The sequence below is a fragment of the Equus asinus genome, chromosome 1 (genome assembly GCF_041296235.1).
Source record: "Equus asinus isolate D_3611 breed Donkey chromosome 1, EquAss-T2T_v2, whole genome shotgun sequence".
In the NCBI taxonomy this organism is placed as follows: Eukaryota; Metazoa; Chordata; class Mammalia; order Perissodactyla; family Equidae; genus Equus; species Equus asinus.
The window spans coordinates 203,578,579-203,605,380 of NC_091790.1; the positions used below are offsets into that span (position 1 = coordinate 203,578,579).

A 26,802-nucleotide genomic window follows, 5' to 3' on the forward strand; every position below is an offset into this window, starting at 1 on the left:
TTTTCTTCTGAGCTTACAATCCCAAAATTAGATGATAAAGATATTATTATTCCTATAAAAAGTCAAACTTTAATCCCTGAAAGCAATTTAAATTACAAGACTTGAAACTCCAAATTATTACTGTGACTAAACCTTCTGCATGGTTTGATATCCTATCATTTTATAAAAACTTCAGAAAGTAGGAATTTTGTAGGAAAAAATCATTCTTAGCTACTGTGTCTTCACTTTGCCTCATAGTTTCACTTAAGTCCCACTTAAAAAGAAGTGAAACTCACCCCTGAAGGGGAGAATCTACACTACTTAAAACAATCATAGAAAAAGCTCCCTTCACTTCCTGAAGATCAACAATACGAGTCTAAGATTTTTCCATTAAACCACTGAAATAAGTCCTAACTTGAAAAAAATCCCACAAAAAAGTTAGCAAATAGAAAAATCAAAATGAAAAATCTCCCAGCATGAAAAATTCCCTGAGAAAATTTTGATGCTTAAGCAGTTAAAAATATATACAATGAATAATATCAATAAACAAATATATTAGAGGGAAAAAAATAAATGTTAGTTATAGTATACTCAAAACTTTACTTTTTTTTTTAAAGACTATTTTACTGTGTCACAGAACTAAAAGAATTTTTTAAGTGTTTTCTATCAGAAACTATAATCAAACTACACAATACAGCTATAGATTTCATTTGTACGTCCCAATCAGGCTAAAATTCCAAATAAGATCACTTCAAGTTTAATAAATTACATTAACAGCACTTTTTTTAATGGCCAAAACATAAGTCAACATCACATCTACGTTCTACTTCAAGACAGAAAAAGCTGTCCTCCAAATCAAAGCTGCACACACACCTTCTCATTTTAGATAATCGCTCCAACTCTTTTCTGTCAACCTCATTAAAATCACCCTACCTGTTTGGATCGAGGTCTACCAGGAGAAAATTTTCTTTTGGTAATAGCTGGTTTACCCATGCCAATTTTTGGAGTGACTGAGATGTAAGTTGTAGGCATGATGTTTCCAACAGAAGCCTGGAGAGCTGAAGGGTAAGTTGGCAGCACGTCATGGGAAGGCAAGTCTGAAGACAGTGGCGGAGAGGAAGACACATTTGCCTTGCTTATGTCTGCTGAGGATGGAAATGATGACTCTGTCTCAGATGGTAATTTTATAGATTTGTCTTCTTGGCATAAACTATCTTTCACACAACTCTCAACTGCAGGAGTCATTTCCAAGTCCATACATGCAGTGGAAGATTCAGAATTTTCTGTCTGTTCCACTTTTTCTTGCACCCTTTCGAAAGACAACTGTTCCTTCGAACATGCAGAAGTACTTTCCGCGCACAGGGACACTAACGTTTCTGGTGGAACAGTGACAGGTTCACTGAGTAATGTGGGAGGCTTTGACTCTTCCGTGGACGCCAGCACTTTAGGTTCCGCCAACAACTGCAGCGCCTCTGGCGACACATCAACCTGGTGTGCGAGGACTTCAACATTTTCTGACACTTCCATTTTGTTTTCATTTTGATCATCACCAATATGCAACCCTTTAGAAGGCATTTCCATTTTTTCACCATCAGCTTCATGAGAAATCTTATTTTCCAATTCAGGATTCATTTTATCTTGGGATGATTCTACAAAATTTGGAATATTTGTTATGTTAATCTACATACGAATTTTAAAAACCTCTAACTACGAGTAGGTATAAGACACTAATGTCTATAACTTTGTGGCTTGAAAATAGTAGGCTTGGGCAAAAAATGGGGAAGGCCAGGGTCCTCAAACTAACCTTTAGTTAAACTATTTCTTAAATCAGAAGGTATTCATCAAGAAAGGCAATTATTAAGTTAATAAAGGCCAAAATACACCAGGGTTTATGGATTATAATCAGTCACAGATCAGACCAGAAAAACCTACAAAAACATCGCCTTACTGGATTCCCAGAGTTTACAGTAATTTCTGGTAAGAATATTAAATTAGAATTAATTCCTAATATAATTCTATTATGCATACATGATGTTTTGCAATCTGAGCACTTACAAAAAGATTTAAAATTTTGTAGGTAAAGTTATATTCATTTTACTGCTAGGAAAATGAGGCTCAGTGATGTTACATGAGCTGCCCAAGTTAAAGAGCAAAGACTAGTCTAGAATGTAAAGATAGTTTGCAATAGCAGACACCCCAGATGTAATCAAAGCATCTATAGACTCAAATGAGTAATGACCACAGATAGAAAAGACTTATTTTGCTTCGCTGCACTTACTAACATACTCAATACATTTTTGGGATATAATCCTTGCTCTTCCTCATCATCTATAACCAAAGAGACAAATCTTAGCAAGTCAATAAACATGATTAGATATCAGAAATATATATAACCACTGACTAGTAAATTTTAAATCCAGGTACCAGTGTCTTTAACCTTTAATCCTATCTTACTTAAGACTAAGCTACAGGTCCAACTGACATGAGCCTTAAATGGCTTTATATACAAGGTAAGACTACTGAAGATAAAAGCACTTATTTCAAATACCATCAAGGTAAGTTCTAAGTTACATTCATAGAGACACTAATTTCCTCATTTGCTATTTACCATGGTGACTGAAATTTATTTATGTTCTGATATCAAAATGAATCTCACTTCTCATTGCTGCGTTATTGAAAGAATACAGTTGAGGATAAAGGAAAAAACATCAAATAACAACAAATATTAGGATCTGATCACACTAAATATTTCTAAACACAAAAATGTTTCAAAAATATTTAACGTAAAAAAAGAATGACAAAAATAGATTTTTAAAACAGAAAATTAAATACACATAAGTCTAGAGTGAACACAATGGTTCAAATCTGAAAGTACCATCATTTGAGTGACTCAAGGGAAACAAACTTATCCTAACTACATGAAGCCTAAATTATGTGCTAATAGAAGACCAATTACCTCAACTCTCAGTGGCAAAGAGGAATACGTGCAATACACATAGAGACCATGAGTATATTGTTTCTGTTCTATGCCAGGCAAGAAGTATTAAGATAACAGTGTAAATACACACTACAGCCTAAGCAGTTCAATTACAGTCAACTACTACATAGTCTTACACAACGATTTTCAACTTGCCTAATAATCAACACTTTGATTTAGCAACTTTTTATAGAGAATGTAACCTACTTTAGAAATCCATTGCCAATTCTTTTCAAGAAAAGGATCACTTAACTCAAAGATTTCCTTGCTGTAATGTGTATATAGTAATAGTAAACAATTCTTTGGAATAATTTGAAAAGCTAACTTAATAGTGATTCGAATGTGCAGAGCAATCATAAAGGCATTATGTTGTAACTCAAATTAAGACAATATGAACATATTGCTTACCAGAAATGAGAAGACTGTGTGTGTCAAGACCTTCTGGTGGATTACTCCTCTGCTGCTCTCCAGCGTGTATTTGAACTGCTGTGAATAACACATTTATGGAATCTCCAGCAAGGAGTCAAAATTTCTCTAAAGCACAGCTCTCTCAACAGTAATTTGAGTAAGATTTTTATCCCACTGCCAAATGCCAATTTCCAATAAAAGCCCAAAACATACTGTTACTATGGATTAGTAAGTAGCATATGAAGATTAAATTAGGAATCTGATTATACACTATGATAAGATTTATTATTATAGATAACTTTGTCTTATTTTTCTTCACTTTACATCTTTATGATGTATAGCTTTTAATGAGAGTTGTTAAATATAAACAATCTCAAAAAATCTCAGAGGCTTTTTCTGTATATACTCAATCTACATAACACAATTTCACATAAAATCTCACAGACTGTCAGATGAGCCCAAGAATAAATTTAATAAGTAGTTTTGCTCCAACCTGGTCTTTCATTAATTTCAGATCTTCAAGTATAGTAATAGGTATTATCAATATTGCAAAAAACTTAGTTGAAAGATCACTTAAATAACTGAAATAATCCTCAATAGGACTCCTGAGACGCTAAAACAATAAATTCTTCCTGCTCTCAGCATGAAACACCTCACAATTAGCCACAGCTCTAGTTAGTAATTACAAGCATACTGAAAGAGAAAATAACAAATTGCTTATTAATGAAAATCACTTAATCCCTAAACAAAATAGTTATTTATGATTAAGTCTAGATTACAGCTGAACTACAAATATCTACATGCGCTTTCCCCTATTAATTTCTGTCTAAGTTTATTTTACCAAAACGTTCCTCTCTAAACAATTCCCTAAGTGACTGTATCTTGGCTCATTTTCATTTATGGGTACTCAAGTTTTAGCAGCTGTTCACCTATTCACTGTATATACACATCTTCTTCAGAAAATACACTATATTCATCATCAAAAACCTTCTTACCATCTGGAACAATTCCAGGTGTGGATTCCTGACCATCGACATCTTTATTAACTGCTTGCTCCAGAAATACTATATGGTCTTCAAGTCCTTCAACTTCCATTTCGTTGTTATAATCTTAACAGAAAATTATTTATTCTTTAGCTCAAATGAGTTTTTCTGTTTTTGTTAATAACTAAGTCAGCAATTATTCCTTTGATATAGTGAGGGTAAATTATCACCAAAAAGGCCATAAATTATTCTTCACATTCTTTTTTTTGAACCAAATATACATTTACATTTTATAAAACATGAAAAGTATAATGAATTAAAAGGTAACTGGCATTATTATTATTTTAAAAGGCTATTCCACAACTGGATACTGACAGTATCTTAGAAACAAAATATTAGTAATTAAGATATGTCTACTTGAAGCCTTTTTGGATGATAAAATAACACCTTTATTGAAGTTGCCATTCATATTAATGAAAATGAGAAACAATCTGGTAAGCAGGTCTGTTTTCTTTACCATCTAAGAATCAACAGTACACTATTAAAAATACCTAAACAAAATCTTGGGCTCCAAAGGTGAGAATTAACATTTAAGAAGGATATTATAAAACTAAAACTTGTATGGAGTGAAACAACTGAGATTATTAAGGGCAAACTAGGTCATATGGCCAAATACTGAGTAACTTCCACTAATGGCTCAAAGAACAAACTGGAGTAAAGCACACTAGTCCTGGAATTCAAGTATTAGGAGAATGGTCGGAAAGAAGCTAGATGAGATGTTAGCCGTCAGATTCAGAGATGACAAGATCACATGTATATTTAACAGTCGAGAAATTGAGAATAAGATGGGATCTGATACACAGGATTCCCTCATTAGTGCTAAAGTAATATATACGTGACTGGCTGGCACAGAATCATTAAAAAAAATCTCCAGTTTACCTGTAGTGACTACAGCCATCTCCACTTCACCAGGCTGTAATGGATCCAGAGCAGCTGCTAAATGCTTACAATACATGCAGATATACTCTTCTTTGAACTGAGAGTCCAGGTCGGGATCTGTTGGTTTGTCACATTCTAAGTGAACCCATCTGCAGTGATAAACATATTTAAATAAAATTCTCTAACTTAAAGTCAAGTTAATATCTATGGAAAAGGGAGGGAATTGCTGGAAAACTGGATACAGGAAGGGTTAAGGAGGGCAGAAGACAGGTTACAGGGGTTGGCAATTGGTGAAGGTTCTAGAAAAAGAAATGGCATTTTGGGATGTCATTAGAGATGTTGACCTATTTTTACTTCCATATTTTTAAACTATTTTCTCTTAATGCTCCCTTTTAATGCTCATTTCTAGTCTTATTATCTCTTGTCCAATCACTTTCTAATGCCATTCAGATTGAAAGAAAAGTAATTTAATTCCATCTATAAAAGTACTCCGTACTAAAAGAATTACTGGAGTGATGAAAGGTTAGAGCTCAAAGATAAATGACAAGAGTAAATGACCAGAAGGATAGAAGAACTGACGAAACACTTAAATGGAATAATTGTATCTTCTTACCTTTTGCACATATTACAATGAAGCATGTCTTTCTGCAGTTCTGGATGGTAGCACTTCCCACAGAAAGGACATAAGTTATCCTGCTGTTGGTAACAACTGTCACATACCAGGCAATTGTGGTGCCACTGAGAACTAGATCGTGTGCCACACTCTACACATATTCTGCAATTCTAAACACCAGGAAAAATGAAACAAAAACAGTTTGGTATGCATTTGCATAGCAATTCTGGTGAAAACCTCTTTGAAATCAGTGAAACATTTGTAGATTATACATTAAACTTTAATTTTCATGACACTAATTTAAAATACATGTTTTTGAAAAAGCAGTTTGTTTTGAACCAATCTGATGAGATATCACTCAATTTACAATAAAATCTCCAGGAAAATGTAAATAGGGGATAGACACATCCAAGAAAACATAAATAGGGAAGAAGAAACTGAGAACATAGCAACCCAAATTTAAAATAAGAAACATATCCCAAATCAGGAAGTAGCTTGTGTAGAGTAAGTCTACTCAACTCCTACCGAAGAAAGCTAAACGGTGCTGATAGGGTGTTCCATTTGCTAATAGGTAGCTTAGGAAATGAAAAGAAGAATTTGCACTAAAGAAACATCATGACCCACTCCAAATGACTTGGTGTCTGAAATTGTGAAAATAATCACTCCACATCAAAGCCCAACTATGGCTTGTCAGATTTTCAGAACAAAGAATGGCACTATCCACATCAATGGAGAACTGTTTAGGAAGTGCAAGACCTGCCAGAGGCCCGCCAAAATCCTCTTCTGTGCCTGTGAGCTAGCATGCCTTAAAATCCTGAGCAAAAGGCTAACAACTCGTGGGGCTCTCACTACCCACCCCAACTTTCCAAACTAATACACCAACAAAACAGATATCTTTTTGAGCTGCTGGGTTGATATGAAAGATTTGCTCATCAAAAGACAGAAACTAGCATGAACCATAGATCTGCTAAAGTCTTACAGATTTAAAACAGATGCACTCATAAATATTGATACAAAAATTCTGAATAAAATATTACTAGCAAATAGAACCCAGTAACAAATTAAGAAAACAGTAAGTCATGTTCAAGTGGCATTTATACAAGAAAGGCAAGGATGGTTAAATATTAGAAAACATTTTAATAAAATTTAACGTACTATTAGGTTTGAGGAGAAAAAATAAATTATTTCATTAGATGCTCAAAAATAGCTGCTTTTTCCTTTGGGAAAAAATCAAAACTCATTCCTAATAAAAAATGGTTGAGAAAATAAAAAAGGGTGAGTATTTCCTTAATGTGATGTATATACACACACATACCTTTAAAGTCAGCATTTTATTTAATTGAGGAACCCTAGAGGCATTCCCAACAAGGTTAGGAACAAAGTAAGGATGCCTACTATCTCTAGTACTATTTAAAGTGGTTCTGAAGCCAGTGTAAAAACACTGAAATAAATGAAAACACAGGACGAAGTATACGGAAAGAAGAAACAAAACTCTGTAGATGACAAGATAGTATACTTGGAAAATCCTACAGAATCATAAATTCAAGAAAAGAATTTAAGCAAGTAGCAGGATGCAAAATTAGCAATGAAAGGTCAATAGAATTCACATACACAAATAACCAGTTTAAAGATATAATAAATGAGAAAATCCTATTTTATAACAGCAACAAAATAGATAAAATATTTAAAAATAAACTTAAGAAATGTCCAAAATCTATACAAAGAAAATTATAAGACTCTCCTAGAAGACACTACACTAGAAATGAACAAATGTAAAGCATATCTTGTTTTCTTTTTTTTTGAGGAAGACTAGCTCTGAGCTAACATCCGCTGCCAATCGTCTTCTTTTTGCTGAGGAAGACTGGCCCCGAGCTAACATCCGTGCCCATCCTCCTCTATTTTATATGTGGGACACCTGCCACAGCATGGCTTGATAAGTGGTGCACAGGTCCGCATCTGGGGTCTGAACGGGAGAACCCTGGGCCAATGAAGTGGAACGTGCGAACTTTACTGCTACACCACCAGGCCGGCCCACATATCTTGTTCTTATTTAGGATGTCTTAATATCATCAAGATGTCATTTCTCCCTAAATCAATTAACACATTTAGAGCAATCCCAATGAGGTTTTTCATGGAGCTAGATAAGCTGACCCCAGAGTTCATATGGAAAAATAAATACAGAAGAACAGCTAGGAAAAATGCGAAACGGAAAAGCTCTGAAGGGGGACCAACACTACCAGATACTGCAAAAGCCTCTAAAATTAATACAGTATGGTATTGGTTAATGAACAGAAAGACAGATCAATGGAATACACAAGAAATTCCAGAAATAAACCCAACCGAATCTAAAACTCTAGTCTGGAATCTCAGGTCACTGCGGCAAAGACGGTCTTTTTAGTGAATGGTTTTTGGACAACTGGATAGTCAATTGGAAAAAAAATACTTCATACCATACACAAGCATTAACTCCAAATGGATTAGAGAGCTAAACGTAAAAGACAGAATGATGTAAAAACTAAAGAAAATATGAACACGTCTATAACCTCAGTGTAGGGAAGGGCTTTGTGCATTTAACTCAAAAACCCTGAAACAACAGAAGACTGATTAATCTGACTACATAAAAATTAAACTTTTTCCACGGCAAAAAATAACACAGGCAAAGACAAAAGGCAAGTATGTACCTCCTATAATACAGACAAAGGGCTTATATCCCCCATATAGAAACTCTTAAATTGGGGAGTAAAATCTTCAAGAATAGGCAAAAAACATGAACAGACATCTCACAAAAAAGAGGTAAAAGTGACCCTTAAACATTTGAAAAAATGATCAACTTCATTCAAAAGACAAATAAAAATTAAATTACACCGAGATACCATTTTTCACCCATAAGACAGGCAAAAATTCAAAAGCTAAACATCTGTCGGCAAGGATGTAGGAAAAGAAGTTCCCTCATACATTACTGGTGGCAACGAGAACTGCCACAAGGCCCAAGGGAATTTAAAAATATCCAGTAAAACTACATATATGCATTTAACCCCCCCCCCCATGCCACTAATCCCACTTCTGGGAATTTACCCTGGAGATTTACTCCCAACAATTCAAAAAACTGTATGCACAAAGTTACTGACTACAGAATCACTTGTAATGTAAAATACTGGAAATACCTAAATTTCCAAGTATAGGACATTGGTTGAATAAACTATTCAACCAATATTGTGTATTGTGTATTGTGTACAGATACAAAATGGAGGGGTGGGATAAATAAATAAAGAGTAATGAGGAAGATCTCTATGAAGTGATGTCCAGATTTTATTGAGTGAAAAAAGCAACATGCAAAAGAACATACATAATGCGCTACCCAGTGTAGGAAAGGGACAATAACATATACATCTGCTTATCATTACAAAAAAATTCAGGAAGGATAAATCAGAAAACAAGTTAGTTACCTACAGGAGGAAATGGGGTAGAAGTCATACAAGAGGAAATGACAATTCTCTGACTAGGAGTTTTTATATAACTTTGACTTTTGAAAGCATGTTAATACCCTATATATTTTTTAAATTAAATCAATAAGAAAAGGGGAATAAAATCTATTACTGAGAACAAATTGAAGTTGGTTTGTTTACTGTATTGAGCAATTGAGTAAACGTGTTGGTGTTGCTGGACCCAGGATTCTTACTATAGAAGAATGGATGTGCAAGAATGGAAGAAGGCAAAAACTTGGTGGGAGAGATGGGAATTGGACATACAGGTGTAAATTCATTATTTATAAACTAGGTATATGTATGAATATACATATATTTATGTATGTATGCAAGTATACATATATATGCAGGCATTTCCCGCCCCCATCTGCTGAAAGGGCAAAGAAGCAAACACTCCAGTCGCAATGAACACACTCGTGGCCATTCTCCACTGAAGGAACCCAGCCCAGATTTACAGAGAAGAGGACTGATTCCAGGGCTGGGGCAGGGGAGGTATAAGATGAGCTTGGAACATCTTAGGACGCCAAAATGTAATGAAGTGCTCAAACACATGATGAGGGCATGTCAAGGACATAGAGGTCAGCATGAAGAGCCTATAAAGGCAAATATCGGACAATCTGAGCACAAAAAGAATTAGGTACAGTAATGAATTATAAGTTATTGAAAATAATAGGAATTTATGAGTCAATATTGCAGTAAATAAGATAAATAATTTTAACATCTGAAAGAAGGGAGAGTTACAATAGAATGCTCACAATAGAATACAAAGGGCTGACTGGTAAACGTGAAGGGAGTGCTAGAGTTAGAAAAGCATCATTTTACAACCAACAGGTAAAACCCGCAACAGGGGGCCAGCCCTGTGGCGCAGTGGTTAAGTTCACACATTCTGCTTCGGCGGCCCGGGGTTTGCCAATTTGCATCCCGGGTGCAGACATGGCACTGCTTGGCAAGCCATGCTGTGGTAGGCGTCCCACATATAATGTGGAGGAAGATGGGCATGGATGTTAGCTCAGGGCCAGTCCTCCTCAGTGAAAAGAGGAGGACTGGCAGCAGTTGTTAGCTCAGGGCTGATCTTCCTCAAAAACAAACAAAACAAACAAAAAACTGCATCAGGCAACAGTTCCTAAGTTCTTAGAGGAAATTTTGAGGAGGAGCAAGATATTCGCATGGTCTTAAAGTGTCTCCTCACATACTGCCTTATTAGATACAAGGGAGAAAAAGAAAAACAGTGAAGAAATTGGACAGCAACTTGATCAGATTATCAGAATTCACATCACCTGTGAGGGAGAGCAAAGCATCAGCTGCACTCAGCAGTGATACCCCAACAAAGGCACATAATCACTTATGTAGTATTCTGGCCAACAATGCATAACTCTATATAATCACAAGGAAACGTCAAAGACAAAATTAAGAAAGTTCTATTTGAGGAAAAAAAGAAAAACCCAGGAAATGTGGGGAAGAACTCTATTCTTCAAAATTGTCAATACTACAACAGAAGCCCCTGAAAAGTAAGGCCATGAGGACAGAGACTTTGTATGTTTTTTTCATTGCTATGTCCCCTTTTGCCTGGAAGAGTGTGTGAATCATAGGGGTATGCAACAAGCATTCTTAAATGAAGAAAAAAAGTCAATATCAAAAAGTCGGAGAAGAGCTTAGAAAATTTTCCAGATTAAAGGAGTCAAAGCAGACGTGACAACTAAATGGAACACCTAATCCTAGGCTAGAGCTTGGAACCTACATGGGGCCGGGTGGAGGGGGGGGGACGACAAAACTGAAATATAGATGGTAGATGAGATGAAAATACTATATTGATGTAAACTTATGAAGCTGGTAACAGTGCTGTGATTATGTAAGAGTGTCCCGATTATTAGGAAACACACACTGAAGTGTTTAGGGGTAAGGGGGTCACAGTGCACATAACTTACCCTCAAATGGTTCAGGGCAAAAAAATACATACGGGAGTCGGGGTGGGGAGGAGGGAGAAAGGGAATACACAACGATGCTGGAACCTCAGTGAATCTAAGCAGATGGCCTATGGGTATTATTTTTATTTTTCCAGCTTTTAAAGTTTGAAATTATTTCCAAATAAAGTACTTAAAAACATACACAAGCATTCTTGAAAGAGAAACAGGGAAAAGAAACCTAGCTGACAATGGTGGCTCCTGAACTGGTCACCCTGACTTCAGTGTGAGCAGTCTCACCAGACTCACTCCCGTGGGGCACACCTGTTTGCCCCTGCATCTCCAGCTTCCCCCACAGTGTCTGACACACAGTAGGCCTTCAAATGTTAAACATATGAATGAATTATGACAAAAGGCTGTAGAGATCTATGAAAGAATTTAACAGGAGAGAAAGAGAATCACTCTTCAAACTGCTCGGAGGATAAGCCTTCCCATGAAAAAGTCCATGATGATTATTTGGGTACTTATTTCAGGCATCGCACTGGGCACTTTATAGGCATTATCTCACTAAATCTAAAACCCCTGTGAAGTAAGTACTATTAACATTCTCTGCATGAGGAAAATTGGCTTAGGGTAGTCAAAGAATTTGCCAAAGATTCTGTATTCAGTAACCAGAAAAGCTGAGATTTTACTCCACAGCCTAATCTTAACTGTATTATAAATACCACCATAGAAAAGAATAGTTTTTAAAAAACAACAGTCTTCAATCATATTCTTGGCAATATTATAAATGACTCTGTCACTGTGAAAGAGAACAGCAGACTTTATAGAGAGCAAACTAGTAAGAAAGCAGGACAAAGGGAAGCCAGAGAACCACCTGGAGAAATAAACCTGGAATTCTGAAGACATTCTCCAACACAACGAAAAACATAACAAAGAAGATAATGAATTAAGAGTAAGAACAAAATTATCTAGATATTACTAAAGATTATTAAAGAGACTGTAAAAAGGTAGTTATTTAAAAAAGAAAAGAGGCAAACTTAAACCAACACTTCTCTGGACCTTTCCATGAGCCCAACTGGAGACTGACAGTGACCACTGTGTTCTGGAGAACACTACAGATACATCCTGGAAGCAGATCCAGAGAACAGACAGAAATAAAGATCCCAAAGCTTTCAAGCAGAAAAAAGGATTTTAACTAAGTAAACCATGAAAAAAAAGAAAAGAAAGATTTTCTCTTCTGTGGTACCACAAGCTGGGAAGACTCTGGGGGTGAAAAAAAAAAATCTGTTAGAGTATTAAAAAGTCATAATGCTAAACTATACCAAACCAAGTCCTTGTGGTAGTCTGAAGGAACAGTCACTTTCAGATGCATAGAATTTCAGATAATTTACAAAAGTCCAAAAGATTGGGGTTGAAATGAGATTGGAATTAACAGAGGAAGTAATTCTTTGCAAAGAAAAAGTGACAAGGTTTATAGTTCGGGTTAACTTAGGAGAAAGGAAAAGGAAAATTTCTCATTTCTTCATTTTCGATGGGAAATGGGATAAGAAACATTTATATTTTCAGTATTTATAACAACATTCATAAGACTCTGAATTGCAAATCAGTGCAGAAAATAAAAGGAAGAGAAAAACAAAAAGGAAGTCAAAAGAGCAAGTTTCTCTTAAAATAGCCAAGCATTTCAATTACTACCATCAATTTAAACAGTTAACTCTATTAAACCTTTCAAAAGATACATTTAAAATGACAGAAGGATCCAAAATAAAAAGATTTGAAAAGATCACATTCAACTGGTAAACTAAAACCTCTTGTGGCCACATGGCCACATTGTCAGGCAAAACAAAATATCTGGTTAAAACAAACAAACAAAAAAGCAATACACAGGATAAAGAGCATGGTTTTACATTGATAAAAGGCACAATACATCAACACTGGCCTGACCTACTTGCTAAATAACAGCCACAAAATCAGTTTTGTAAAAAACAGACAAAAGAAAAACGGCAAGTAAAATACAAGCAGAAATTGCTATGAAAAATTACAGAGGTCAATTTTTATCTACATTCCAATACGTTGTTGAATCAACTTGTCAAAAAATAAGGAAAAAGGACTTCATCTAACTAACTAAACACAAACACTACACTTTAAAAACTCACTATTTCAGTATCAAAATATTTTTAAAAGAAAACTACATTGATTAAACCATCTGATTAAATACAATTAAAGCAGAAACTGCTTAAGCACAACCTAAAAAAGAAAGATAAAGTTATCAGGTCAGACGTACACAGATATAAAGTTACAAATACAACAAATTTGGGTACAGCCAATGCTATAATCAAAGGTAAATTTATAGTCTTAAATACCCCTTTTTCCCTTAGGAAAGTAAAGAAAACGAATTACAAATTCAACTTCCTATTTCAGAAAAGTAAAAACGCAAGTAAGAAGCATGGTAGTAGAGATAAAAGTGGTATAAACATACAAATCTGTCCGACGGCAGGTTTTTTCCTTAGCCCAATAATCAAGCTAAGTGAGAACAGGCGAAACCACCTCGTCCCGCGGACGGGAAGGAACGGGAACCGGCGAGAGGCCGGCCGCAGCTCCCACACAGCCCCAGGCCCCTCCTCCCCGGCCGCCAACCTGAGGGCAGTTACCCGGGGGCGCTCCGTTCCGGGGGAGGCCCCTCCCCTCGCGGACCCACCCTCGGGCCGCGGCCGGACGGGACTCACCGCCCGCCGCCCTAGAACCAGGTGCCGCGCCTCACCTGGGGCGGGGCGCAGGTGCTCGGCTCCCTCCGCGTCTCCTGCCACCCTATCTGCGGAACCACATCCCTGGGGACCTCCCGGTGAGACCGCGCCCATTTCCAGGACCCTCCCTAGAGGGCAAACGAGCCCCGCCGCCTCACCCCCGGTCCACGCCTCCCTTGCGCAGGCCGCCACGCTTTTCCAGCTCCAGGAAGGAGCCTCGGGCGGCCACCACCTCGCAATCTGCGAGCCCAGCAGCCCCACAGCAGCCCGGGAGGCCTCCGCCGGGAGGCTGCTGCGCGCCTCGGATTCCAGGGACCATCTCCACTCCACCCCTCCGGAAGGCCGCCCCAGAAGAAGGCGAGAACGCGACACACCAGGTGGCAAATAGAAGGGCCAGAGCAGAGGGACCAGCGGCGCGTTTCTGTGCCAATGGGACAAGAATGTGAGGATGCAGGGGACCAAAGAAGTGTTCATAGAAATGCTAACCGAAAAAAATTAATATACAATTTAACTGGCCTTCAAGGATGCCATAATGCATTTTTTAATACCTGCATTCAGCATTGTGTTTATTATTTTTAGTCCCAAGTGCTGTCAAAGACATCGGTAAGATGCAATATTTTACATGGTAAAATCGTGGTCAGAAGAACGAGATGTCTGGATGGCACAGGGATATGCACCGCAGCAGTCAGCAGCTGCACCCACAAAGCAAGCACAGGACTCTCATCTCCACACACAACAACTAACAACAGTTCACTGCACAGCAGACCGGTAACACAGTGAGGAACTTCTGTTCCGTATTTTAGAAATAATTGGATTGATACAGCACTTATTACAGATGTCAACTGTGCCACAATGGTGCACCTGTGTACAAAAAGCCTTCTAGAGTTACTAAGTGACACTTCATTACATCGAATCTTCAAGGACTGCTTGTTGAAACTCTGAGGTCTGATTACTCAACTAGTAAACATGGTCATGGCATTATCAGTACTATTTTTATACAAATACTTATTTACACAAAAGGCATTCTCTGTATCAACATTATTAAAGCCAAAGAAAAAGCTTACACACTGAACTAAACTGAACCTGCGAAAATATCTTTCTAGTAAACACAGTGTTGGCAATTTAGTTTCAAAGCAAAATTATTTGTTAGATTAATATTTACTTTATAAATTCTATTTAGTTTTATTTTTAAAAAGCCAGTGTAACTACTGTAGATGAAGTTTATGCCTCCCTTCATGTCTGTTCTATAAAATTAAGATTATAATAAAAAAATAACCTGGGGAATGTGTAGAGATGGCCTATGGATCTAGAGTCTTTAGTTTCTTAGCACATACAATCTAATATGAAATGAAAATTAGATCAGTAAATATTTCTTAAATTAGTCTAGGGAGAAAAGCCCTGTTACTCAAGTTAAGTACAGCATGACAGCACAGGGAGAAAGCGTGATGTATTAGATAAACATTACATTATAAGACAGGAAACCCGAGTTTTTGTCCCTATTCTGCTTCTACAAATAAGTAAACATGGACAATTTACTTAACCACTAAGTTCTCACCAGCTATCAATCTACAATTTGTTAGTTTACTTATGTAGATTTCAAAAGAATCACATGAACTATTTTTATGATTGATTCATTCTAGAGAACATTCAAAGAAAGGTCATAGTAAATATTGTTTGTAAATAGAAAAAAATTCTACTGAGTCATTTGAGAATTAAAGGTAAACGAGTTATTCTTACCTTCTACTATCATTTTAAGATTTAAATATTTGGTGTTTCCATGGACAAATAATTCTAAAATTTGTTGTTGTTTACCTGGTACTTACTATACTGACTCTGCCCAGAAGGTAGAGTTGCCAGCCAACCTACAGGGTTTAGAGATACAGACGATAGAGCCTCAGTAAGTTCCTCAGGAAGCTTAAAGAGACCAGCATGGAACACCTCAGGTTCATAAAGATGCAAATACCAAAATAAATGGAAGAAGGGAGAATCACTGACTAAAATACCCAGAAAAGATAAAACAATAACTGGAAATACATCTTAAAAGTGTCCCACCAAACAGAAAGATTGATATCTTAAGCAATGAAAAAGTGGGAAAATATCTATAGATCATCTCTCTCAAAACCAAGAGAAACTTTAAACAGCATCTAAAAAATAAATGTCAATAATCACTTACTAAAACTACCACAGGGGAGGTACAATATACATAATACATATGCAAATACAATGTGATTCCAAATATTTAATATAATATAAACATAAATACACACACACATAAATATACGTACATATAAAATCACCATTAAATCACCTAAAATCAATCAATCAAAATGTAATGTATTTCATCTCTGGATTTTAAATTAATGGATTTAAAAATATATCTCTGTGTTTCAGTGTCCTCAAAGGGGCATACTACCTATTTCAGAGAGTTTCTGGAAAGATTAAAGATAAATCATTTAAAAACAACATCTAAGCCATACAGCACTATACATATATTAGTTAACAGTTTCTAGCAGCATTTTTTATAACAGCCTAAAACTGTAAACAACCCAAAAGTTCACCCACAGGTGATTCAATAAACTGTGGTATCTCCAGTACTCGGCAATAAAAAGGAATCACTACAGGTACCCACAGCAAAATAGGTGAGTCTCCAAATAATTACGCTGAGTTTAAAAAGCGAGACCAATATGAGAAGTATATACTATGTGACATCATTTATAGAAAATTCTAGAATGTGCAAACTGATGCACGTGCGCGGAAGCAGACTGCCTGGAAGACTGGGGGAGGAGCAGGCGAGCAGCGGGCAAGGAGGGTTCCCCAGGGGCACCAGCAGACTGCCAGGGTGATGAATATGTCCATTGTTTTGAATGTGATGATGGTTTCATGAGTGAATACATGTGTCAAATTAAATTACAGACTTTAAATATGTGCAGTTTAGTGTATACCAATTATACATCAATAAAGCTGTTTTTTTAAAAAAGTTGATGGTAATGTATAGATTTGAATAGGTATCCAATTTGTCTGCTCTATATAAAAAACATACAGGTGATGATATTTTTCTTAAAAAAATAAACAACTTACTTTGCATTTCCAGCCATTGGTTGGTACTGATTTCATAACTGGTTGAAGACAAAAAGTATGATACCCTTTGTCACACGTATCACACACTAGCATCTTGCTATCTTCTCCCGATTGTCTAAAAAATAAGATAGCATTAATGATGCCTTATCTTTAAACTTATGTTTGCAACATAAGTAATCATGAAAAGAATCAGTCCTGGGAACTGCCCAGTTCATAAATACCTCAGTGTCTGTTTTGTCTACACACAGATAATGATAGAGGTAATCCCCTAGAGGATGAGAGAGACACCCAAAGGTCCCTAAGGAATTATCCTTAGTGAACGCTCACCTATGGTGAACCTCGTTTAGTCATTTTAGGATTCCTGCAAAGGAGGAGGGGTTAAGACAAGATGAATGACTCTGATTCTTCACTTTTTAAACATCTCATACCCATCCTTTCTTGGGGGAAATGCTATAACTGATAGGTGATGCTACATGGAAAGGAACAAATCTTGGCACAGTGTACTGGAAAGACATCATATAATAAAAAGGGGATCAAATGTGGCATCAGACCTGTATTTGTATTCAGACTGCTCTTTTTCTAGCTACGTGACTCCTGACTACCTTAGACTTCAGTCCTCTTAGTTTCAGATTTATAATGTGAATTATAATCAAAGATTACGGTGAGAATTCTAATTCTGGTTGAAGAGCTTATAATATCCATTAAACAGTAAGTGCTAAGTACGTGTAAGAATAATAATCTTGTCATAATTATTAAGAATTGTAGTCGAAAACCTAAAATCTTTCCCTGAACACTCTTCTGCCCCAAAGATGTGGCCCCTGCCCTACAGCATGATCTCTCTGCCTTGATTGTGGGCTATCAACCACTCGCAGATACTAAGAATTTAATTCAAGAGGAGGGGAAAAGAAAAACTGGGTGATGCAAGAAGAGCTAAGAGAGGAACTGCCGAATAAAACCTGGGGATAAACAGAAGTAAAAAGGAAGATGGGTTAGTTGGCCTCCAGTTATTTCTTATTCAGTTTAACAAATTTTACATACAAAATTGCATATTTTATCACTTTAGCTACATGGAAAGATCTTGGAAGAAAAACACTCTTCAAGTTCTCTTATTCCTTACCAAGAAAGTAAGCACAGATACAGGGTATCAAATAAATGTTTACTGGTATTTTCCTTAATTCTTACAAAAATATAAAAGCATATGGTCCTATTTATTCCACATAATTCTAAGATATTGATGATTATTATCAAATTAAATTACCAATAAAACAGACTGATCATGACACTGTTGGGCATAATTTCTGTCCTCAGCTTGTAAACAATTTGAAGACTAATGTAGATGCAGGTAATAGTCCCAAATTATCATGCTAATTAATAGCATGAAGAAAAAAAAAATCACAGAAAAGACTAGAGAAATGACCAAAAGATGGAATACACAAATAGGAGAAGATAACCCCATTACAAATGTTTCAATGCCATACAATACTTTGTTTCAGTATTATGGTGACAAAGATCTATCAAAGGTGACTTTCTTTCAGATAGATATAAACATTTTTTAAAAACAGTATTCTTAGTATAAATTGTTCTTCCTGAGTGGAAATTCAAACATATCACCAGTTCTTCGGCTCACTCTAATAACCCCTTTCCGTAGTTAGAGGTTTATTCTCCTATTAACACTCGCCCCCAGTCTCCCTCAAAAAAAGCTGCTTTATTTTTCTAATGTTTATTTATTTTAAATTATTAATATCATTCATTTAAAAATTGTTGGCAAATTTAAGTTAGCTTTTCAGGCAACCAGAAGAATTTAAATTATTAAAATTAATTTTTGTTTAGACGTGTTTCAAAGTAATATAAATGTTAATAAGTATCTAATAATCTTTTTTTAATTGAAGTCAGTGCGAGTGAATACAGCTGCAGTATGAACCTTTATCATATTACACAAACCTTTAGGACCTAATAATAGGGTCTCTCAAACTCAATACACACCTTTGAGTTGAAATTAAAACTTACTTGCAGTTCTGGCACACTTTGCACTCAGGACATTGCCAACCTGCCCGTTTTAATGGAGTAACCGCTATATCCAGGCACATTCCATGATAGTGCTGACCACAAGTAGTACAAAAGAACTGATCTAAGAGGTCTCCCGGGCTGTCGCACACTGCACAGTTTGCATCTTCCTTTGCTATAATTAACAGTAAAACATGAAATCGTTGTATAAGAATTTAATATTTTTCTGACTTTACAGTTTAAAAATCACTTGAAGGGAATCTGCATGATAAATCTTTCAGACACGAAGTTATCCACATTGATATCCAATCAGAATAAGGTCTCAATAAAAACACTGTAATATACTTCATCTAAATTTAATCACATTAAATTTCATCATATAGTTTTGCAATTATCTGTGCCTACATCTACTTGAGACCACAGCAGTTCTTATTTAATTTTATATCCCTAATACCAATGATAATGCAGGGCACCTAGTTAATGCTCAGCATATCCTTGCTGAAAAGAACCAAACAGGAAAATAACAACTGAGAGACGCTTTGCAATACAAAAGTAAACATTTTATTTGGATGTTAAATATGTTTTGAAATTAATGAAATCAGATAAGAGGAAAAATTAAGAAATGTTAATATCAATTAGATTAAGATGCTTCTTAAGCATAAACAGGCTAATTTTTATTTACATCAAATAAGGGTTTTTTAACACTGGAAGATATCACATGAGGGAGAATGTTAAAGCTAGAAGCTACATATTCATACACAAATACAATACTTCATATACTAATTCTGCATTCACCTATATCAACTGCCAGTAGTAAAAAAGCATTAAAATCTACATAATTATGGACACCATCTATCCCTAAATGTGGATAGAAACAGCACTTTTTAACAGTTCTTTTATCATCTAAAACAAAAAATAAAACTAAGAATAAACTGCCTTGCCAAATTCATGCATATTATAATATAAGAAGGAAAATACTATATTCTAAAGTCATACCAATTGGATGATCTATAGAAATATGCCTCTATCTGAGGCTTATGTTCTCAACGAGTTTGATTAGCCAATTATCTTGGGACTGTTTTAAATTGTGTTAGCTTTTGTGCCTCCACAATCCCTCTAAACGCTGGAGTCTCTTAGGATTTTGTCCTGTTCCTTCTTTTCTAACTCCTCATGGTTTCTCTTTGTGATCCCATGTCATAAAATACCACCACAATTCCCAAATCTGTATCACCAGCCCCAAACTTCCTTCTAAACCACAAAACATTACTTTCAAGTCTTAGTGGACCTCAATAGCCAGATGTTCTAAAAATATTCCAACTCAACACCTCTAAAATAGAACTGTTTGTTAAACCTAAACCTCTCCCTTTTTTCTCAACCAGCTGGGTAAAGGCAGAAACTTTAGTATCACTGTTGACTCTTAGCTCTTCCCTGACCCAAGGCCAACCAGACACCAATTCTTCTTGAGTAAACTTTCTATACATCGCTCTTCCTTCCATTTGTGCAGTTCAGTCCATCACACTTAGTCTTGGCAACTGCAGTGTCTTCTGAATGCAGTCCCTGCTTACGGTTCTGATCTCCTTCCTAAATCATCTTCTACACGTGCAGAGCAATTTTTCAAAATTGTGGATCTAACTGTCCTGCCCAGCTTAAATTAAAACTTCATCAGTACCTCCCTTTTCACCTAAAAGAAAAAAATCAAATTTTCTAGTATGAGGCAAAAAGAAAACCCCTAAAGGCCCTTGCCTCCCTTTCCAACTGAATCTCAGAACCACTCACAATTTCCTGTTCGTATCAAGAAGTTTGCTGTGCACACAACACAACACGCTATTCAATGCCTGCATGCATGGACACACTCTGTTCCCTCTGCTTAAAATTTTGTTCCTTTGTTGTGCTTTGAGCCCTTTCCAAAGAGGCCTTCAAAACTGCTGAAACACATTCCCCGAATATCTAATGTTGCCACAAGTAAATACCCCTTTAGTTGTTGAATATTCCTTTTTCCATATGCTTAGAAGAAAATGTTATATAATCAATTAATTGTAACACAATACTGTAAACCCTTGAAGGATAGGGACACCTTGTCTTTTTCAGCTTTGTATCCTCAATTGTCTAGTACAAATCAAGTCTTATTAAACATATCTTAAATGAAAGACTTACTTCTAAAATCACTTTAAAATGGCTTCCTAATTGATAGGCATTTAAAATAAATCATTCATTTAAAAATGGATATGTCATAAATTAGATCATTTTTGAACTATATTTACTTAATACTCATTCAAGCTATGCACATTTAAAAACTAATTCTTGATTTTTCAAAACTTAGAGAAACTGGGGCAAATACTGAACTCATTATTAGACACTCGGTTCATCTTTCTACTGTAATTTGCCAGAACACTGTCGAAAACGCTTCTGTGAAACTTTCCACAGTTTTCTACTCTTGACACTTCAGCTTGCCATGGCAGCTACTAGCCACACTAGTGGCTTTTGAACACTGGAAATATGATTAGTCCAAATTGAGATGTGCTGTATGTATAAAATGCACCCCAAATTCCAAAGACTTACTAGGAAAAAAATAATGTCAAATATTCAAAGATTTTTTATTAACTACATGTTGAAATGTTAATATTTTGGATATAATGGGTTAAATAAATATTTTTTAAATTAATTTTACATTTTTTTACTTTAACATGACTACTAGAAAAATTAAAATTACTTCTGTTGCTCACATCATACTTCTATTGCACAGCACTGCTCTATACCGCAAAGCCCAATCTGTGACTACGGAACTGTGTCTATCACTATGGCAGAGATTACTTTTTATTCTACGACAGTTTCCAGCAATTCTTTAATGACAATACCAACATGTTGTTTGATTAGTATGGATCACTCCTAATAAATTAGGCAAAGAAAAACATCCACATGATACATTTGGTCCAAAAACATTTACTATGCATTACGTAAAAATAATCAAAGAAAAAAGTACTACATAAAGAAACAAGGTTGCTTCCAACCATATCCCCAAACACGGAGAAGACAGATGTAGAAATACTAAAACAGCCTTTTGCAGGTCATACCTAAGATGCTATTACTGGACAGCTTAAGTGTCATGTCAGGGATAAGCATATGTAGATATACATACATAACATGTGCAAGCCACAGAGACATTCAGCTTGAAACAATAATTAAACAATTAAGTGAATTTTTTCTTTAAGCAGTTGGAAAAGCAAAAGAGATTGAGTGAAAGACCAAAGCTAAAGATAATCTGAGAGGACAGGTGCCAAATCCAGGACAATTTGGTTCCAAAGTCCATGCTCGTCACTACTAATCTCAATATTGACTCCCAATGGAAGGGCAAAGAAGGTGAAGAATATCTGAGTATGTAAAAAAAAGTAGAAAGGAAAGTGCCAGCAGAGGCACAGAATAAAAAAGCTAAATGATGTAGGAGGAGCAAGAAGAGAGCAGGAGAAATAGAAAAATAAGCTTTGGACAAGGTCACTTCCTAAGTGACAGCTGTGACAAGAGAAGAGATGGAGGGAAAGACAAAAACATTGAGCTTAAATTAGAAGGAAGCATATCACAGATCCTTACACTTGGTCAAGTTGCAAGGTGACACTACTACTTAAGAAAATCCACATAGCACGTAAGAATGAAAGCACTGGTGAAGAGCAAGGAAAGTCAGACTGTTGTTGGACAACGTCAATTTCAGAAGGACTAAATCACACAGCTTTGTAACTTCCATCAACATCACAGTACCTATCATCTGTGTTTTCATTATTGGCAAGACACTGTGCTGGGTGATTTGCCTATCAAATGGAATCTCTAGAAAGAAAAAGAAAGGCATGGATGTTGTCCAGAGAGGCTGGCCCATATAGTAGGCAGGTAGGTAAGAAAGGCAGGCCAGGGGGCTGACAGAATTTAGAGTAACAGAAAAGCAGCAGGACCTGGTGTCAAGAGATAAAAAGACAACCCAGAAAACGGGGTTAATGGTAAAAGCTTAAATGAAGTAAAAGGAGTTAAAGCTGAGTAATGAAAGTAAATATATTGGGGGAGGGGAATGGATTAAGAGATACAGCATTCCCATAATGGTAAGGTTTCAACCCTGCAAAGACTTCTCACTACAGGCAGAATAAAATCCAAACCTCTTCCCTCATTTACAAGGCCTACGTGATCCAGTCTTTGTTCACCTTGATGTTGTCTCTACTATCCATCTAGTAGACACTATGTTCCAGGGACAATGACTAGCTATCTGTCCCACAATCTTGCAAAGCTCATTCCTCAAGGCCTGTGCAGTAGTTGTTCACTATGACTGGAATGTTTTTTCATCTGATCTTGCATGGTTGGCTCCCTGCCATTCAGCTTCCCCTGAGAGGCAAAACACTATTTAGACAGTATATCTGACTATGTCTCCTAGATGGATATTTACTGTAAAATTTCCAGACCAGGTTACTATACACTTGCATCAACATGAAAATAATGTTGGAGCCATGACCAGCAATTATCTATGACAGAGCACGCTAAAATTGTTTCTAAGGAAAATCTTGCCCTTGTTCACAGATGCTCTCTTTGCTGGGGTTTCTTTCTAATGAGGTCTGTGTTTTTGTTCAGATTTTTTCAACTTTCATAAAAAGATGTCAACCTTACTCAGCTAACTATCACAGCACATTACTATCTACTTAACCAGCAGCATGAAGTATTATACTCAATGTATACATATAACTTGAGATTTAGATAAGAGCTAAAATAATTACATTGTTATAAAGCAATTAATATACAGTCATGGACTGCATAATGATGTTTCAGTCAATGACAGACCTCATACACAACAGTGGTCCCATAAGATTTGTACCATAGAGCCTAGAAGCATAGTAGGTTATATACCATCTAAGTTTGTGTAAGTACACTCTATGATGTTCACACGACAAAAAAATCACCTAATGACGTATTCCTCAGCACATAACCCAGTTGTTAAGTGACAAATGAGAGAATACAAGGTACAATGCTACATGATTTTCATTAATTGTCATTTAACCCTCATAATAACGCTGTCGTTTAAGATATCCCGATTTTTAAAACATAAAAAGTTCCTTGTGCTATGACACACAATTAGGACAGCTATAAATACTTATGAAAGATTTAATGAAGACTATTCTAATAGTTAATTAACAATTACATCAATATTATAATATTAATATGTTATAATATAATTATATTAATAATATTACATTATTGTGGTACATTCTATCTGCAATAGTCTCCATGTCCTTGGGTTAGAACAGATGGTCAGAAAGCTGTGTATTTAGACTGCATTGTTTAAGATTCCCAAGAAACAGAATTTACTCAATGGGGCTTTGGTTCTATACCACTAGCTGATTTTGAGGGCTGTTACAAGGAATTGCCTTGTGGGATTTGTTTTTGTTTTTGTTTTTCCTTTTCTCTCCCCAAAGGCCCCCTGTACATAATTGTATATTCTTCGTTGTGGGTCCTTCTAGTTGTGGCATGTGGGACGCTGCCTCAGCGTGGTTTGATGAGCAGTGCCATGTCCGCGCCCAGGATTCGAACCAACGAAAACACTGGGCCGCCTGCAGCGGAGCGCGCGAATTCAACCACTCGGCCACAGGGCCAGCCCCGTGGGATTTGTTTTTTATACTGCAAGGCAGCTACGTAAAGACAACTTTTCACTGCAGTATATAGTGTGTATATATATATACACACCATTATACACGAAAACAAAATAATTTTAACTGAAGATGAAATTATGGTACTGAGCAAAGATAAAAAAATAATGATTATGAAACCCAACAGTATTTGAGATTAGTTTAAGTCTGAGGTAGCTATATTTATGTTTCACAGAGCTGGAAAAGACAGAAAAAAAGCCTTTATCAACATTGCTAAGAAACAGATAAAAGCTAACAATTATGTAAGTAAGAGGTGACATCAAAAGGACTGAATAAAGCATCACAGAAATTTGACAAGATTGGAAATTAAATTTATTGGAGGAAAAAGATGCCAAAGCATACATGCTCAAAGGAAATCTATATACAGAAACACGTCACTTAAAGACGGGGATACGTTCTGAGAAATGCATTGTTAGACAATTTTGTCATTGTGTGAACATTATAGTATGTACTTACACAAACCTAGATGGTATAGCCTACTACACACCTAGGCTCTATGGTACTAATCTTATGGGACCACTCTCATATGTGTGGTCTGTTGTTGACTGAAACAAGCAATGTGGTGCCTGACGGTAGTAACAAAAAGGTAAGATCCCTATTTAACGATAAAGATAGGAAAAAGTTAAAATTTTCTGTATGACATAAATTTCATCACTTAAACATTTTCACCTAATTATAAAATATTGTTTGGAAAAGAAAGAAAAAAAAGCACAACTGAGGATTATAGATAACCAAGACACGTGAATCAAGAAGAAGCACTAACAGAAGTTTCCGTCATGACTTCGAGGGCTATACAATTTCCAAGAATTCCAAAAGTATATGGTGATCCTATTAATGTACATCCTGAAATAACACCTGAGTAATTCATCTTCTAATTCTCCAACTGGGTGTCTTTTTAGTGTAAATGACACTGAATACTGTTTAGCTTTTTTTTTTTTTTTTTTAAGATTGGCACCTGAGCTAACATCTGTTGCCAATCTTTTTGTTTTCCTTTTTCTCTCCAAATCCCCCCAATACCTAGTTGGATATTTTTAGTTGTGGGTCCTAGTTGTAGCATGTGGGACGCCACCTCAGCATGGCCTGATGAGCGGTGCCATGTCTGAGTCCAGGATCCAAACTGGCAAAACCCTGGGCCACTGAAGCGGAGTGCACGAACTTAACCACTCGGCCACAGGGCCCGCCCCCGTTTAACTTGTTAAATGACTTACTTTATAGTACATATTAAAATATCATATACTCAGTATTTCTATCTTTCTACAGTGGTTTAAAATTTTTTTAAATAAGAATAAAAAACATGCAAACTATCTTTGACTTTTTGAGGAACTAACTTTTTGGATTTAACTTCAACGATATCGTTGATAACAGACTCCCCGCAAGGAACTCTGGCAAAGATCCTACAGATTACTAAGGTCATGTAACATCACCTTTTAATATAAGTAGAATAACATTTATGGAAGTTACAATGTTTGTAACTTTAAGCAAATACAGTGATAAATGTATAAAAATATATCTGTATGAACTTACATCTTTCAGGAGCTTGGTCGATGTGTTCTGGACAAAGAAGGAAGAAGTGACTGAAATCCTGGAAGGTGCCGGCTCCAGCAGCACAAGGATAATGGTACGTCTGGGTACATTTCTCTTCACAGCATTTGATAGTGGCTCCAAGGTGCTTACAAAATGCACATCGCTGAAGGGGGCAAAGGGGAAAGAAAGCGCTTTGTAAAACCTGGAAAAGGAACATGCAAAGGCGGGGCTAGGAAGCTATAAAAACATCTTTGTAAATTACTACTAAAACAATCTGAACCTGCAGAATACCAGATAAAGGATCAGTTAAAAATAATAAAAGCTACTAAGGTACCCAGTTCAGCGCGGATCAGTTAAAAATAATAAAAGCTACTAAGATACCCAGTTCAGCGCTTGGTATAATACAGATTCATCCTTCCATTCAAGTTTGGAAAGTTAGCAATTCACTTTTTTTCTGAGGACTTCATCAAAACCACACAATTTTTTTTAAGTAGT

At 36.1% G+C, this 26,802-nt stretch overlaps 1 protein-coding gene across 14 annotated transcripts in view; it reads right to left on the minus strand.

Moving 5' to 3' along the window:
- The window catches only part of KMT2C (lysine methyltransferase 2C), a 268,830-nt gene that overhangs the window by 108,833 nt on the left and 133,195 nt on the right, over window positions 1-26,802 (minus strand). For 13 of the 14 annotated variants that reach the window (XM_044765689.2, XM_044765692.2, XM_070516756.1 and 10 more), the window contains 8 exons: window positions 26,308-26,470; window positions 19,115-19,286; window positions 17,108-17,222; window positions 5,900-6,069; window positions 5,287-5,435; window positions 4,360-4,473; window positions 3,365-3,442; window positions 913-1,628 (listed from right to left, as the gene is read on the minus strand). In XM_044765689.2, the coding sequence (XP_044621624.1) occupies window positions 913-1,628; window positions 3,365-3,442; window positions 4,360-4,473; window positions 5,287-5,435; window positions 5,900-6,069; window positions 17,108-17,222; window positions 19,115-19,286; window positions 26,308-26,470 (1,677 nt within the window). The remainder of the gene's footprint in view (window positions 1-912; window positions 1,629-3,364; window positions 3,443-4,359; window positions 4,474-5,286; window positions 5,436-5,899; window positions 6,070-17,107; window positions 17,223-19,114; window positions 19,287-26,307; window positions 26,471-26,802) is intronic. The other variant, XM_070516758.1, reaches the window with a different exon arrangement.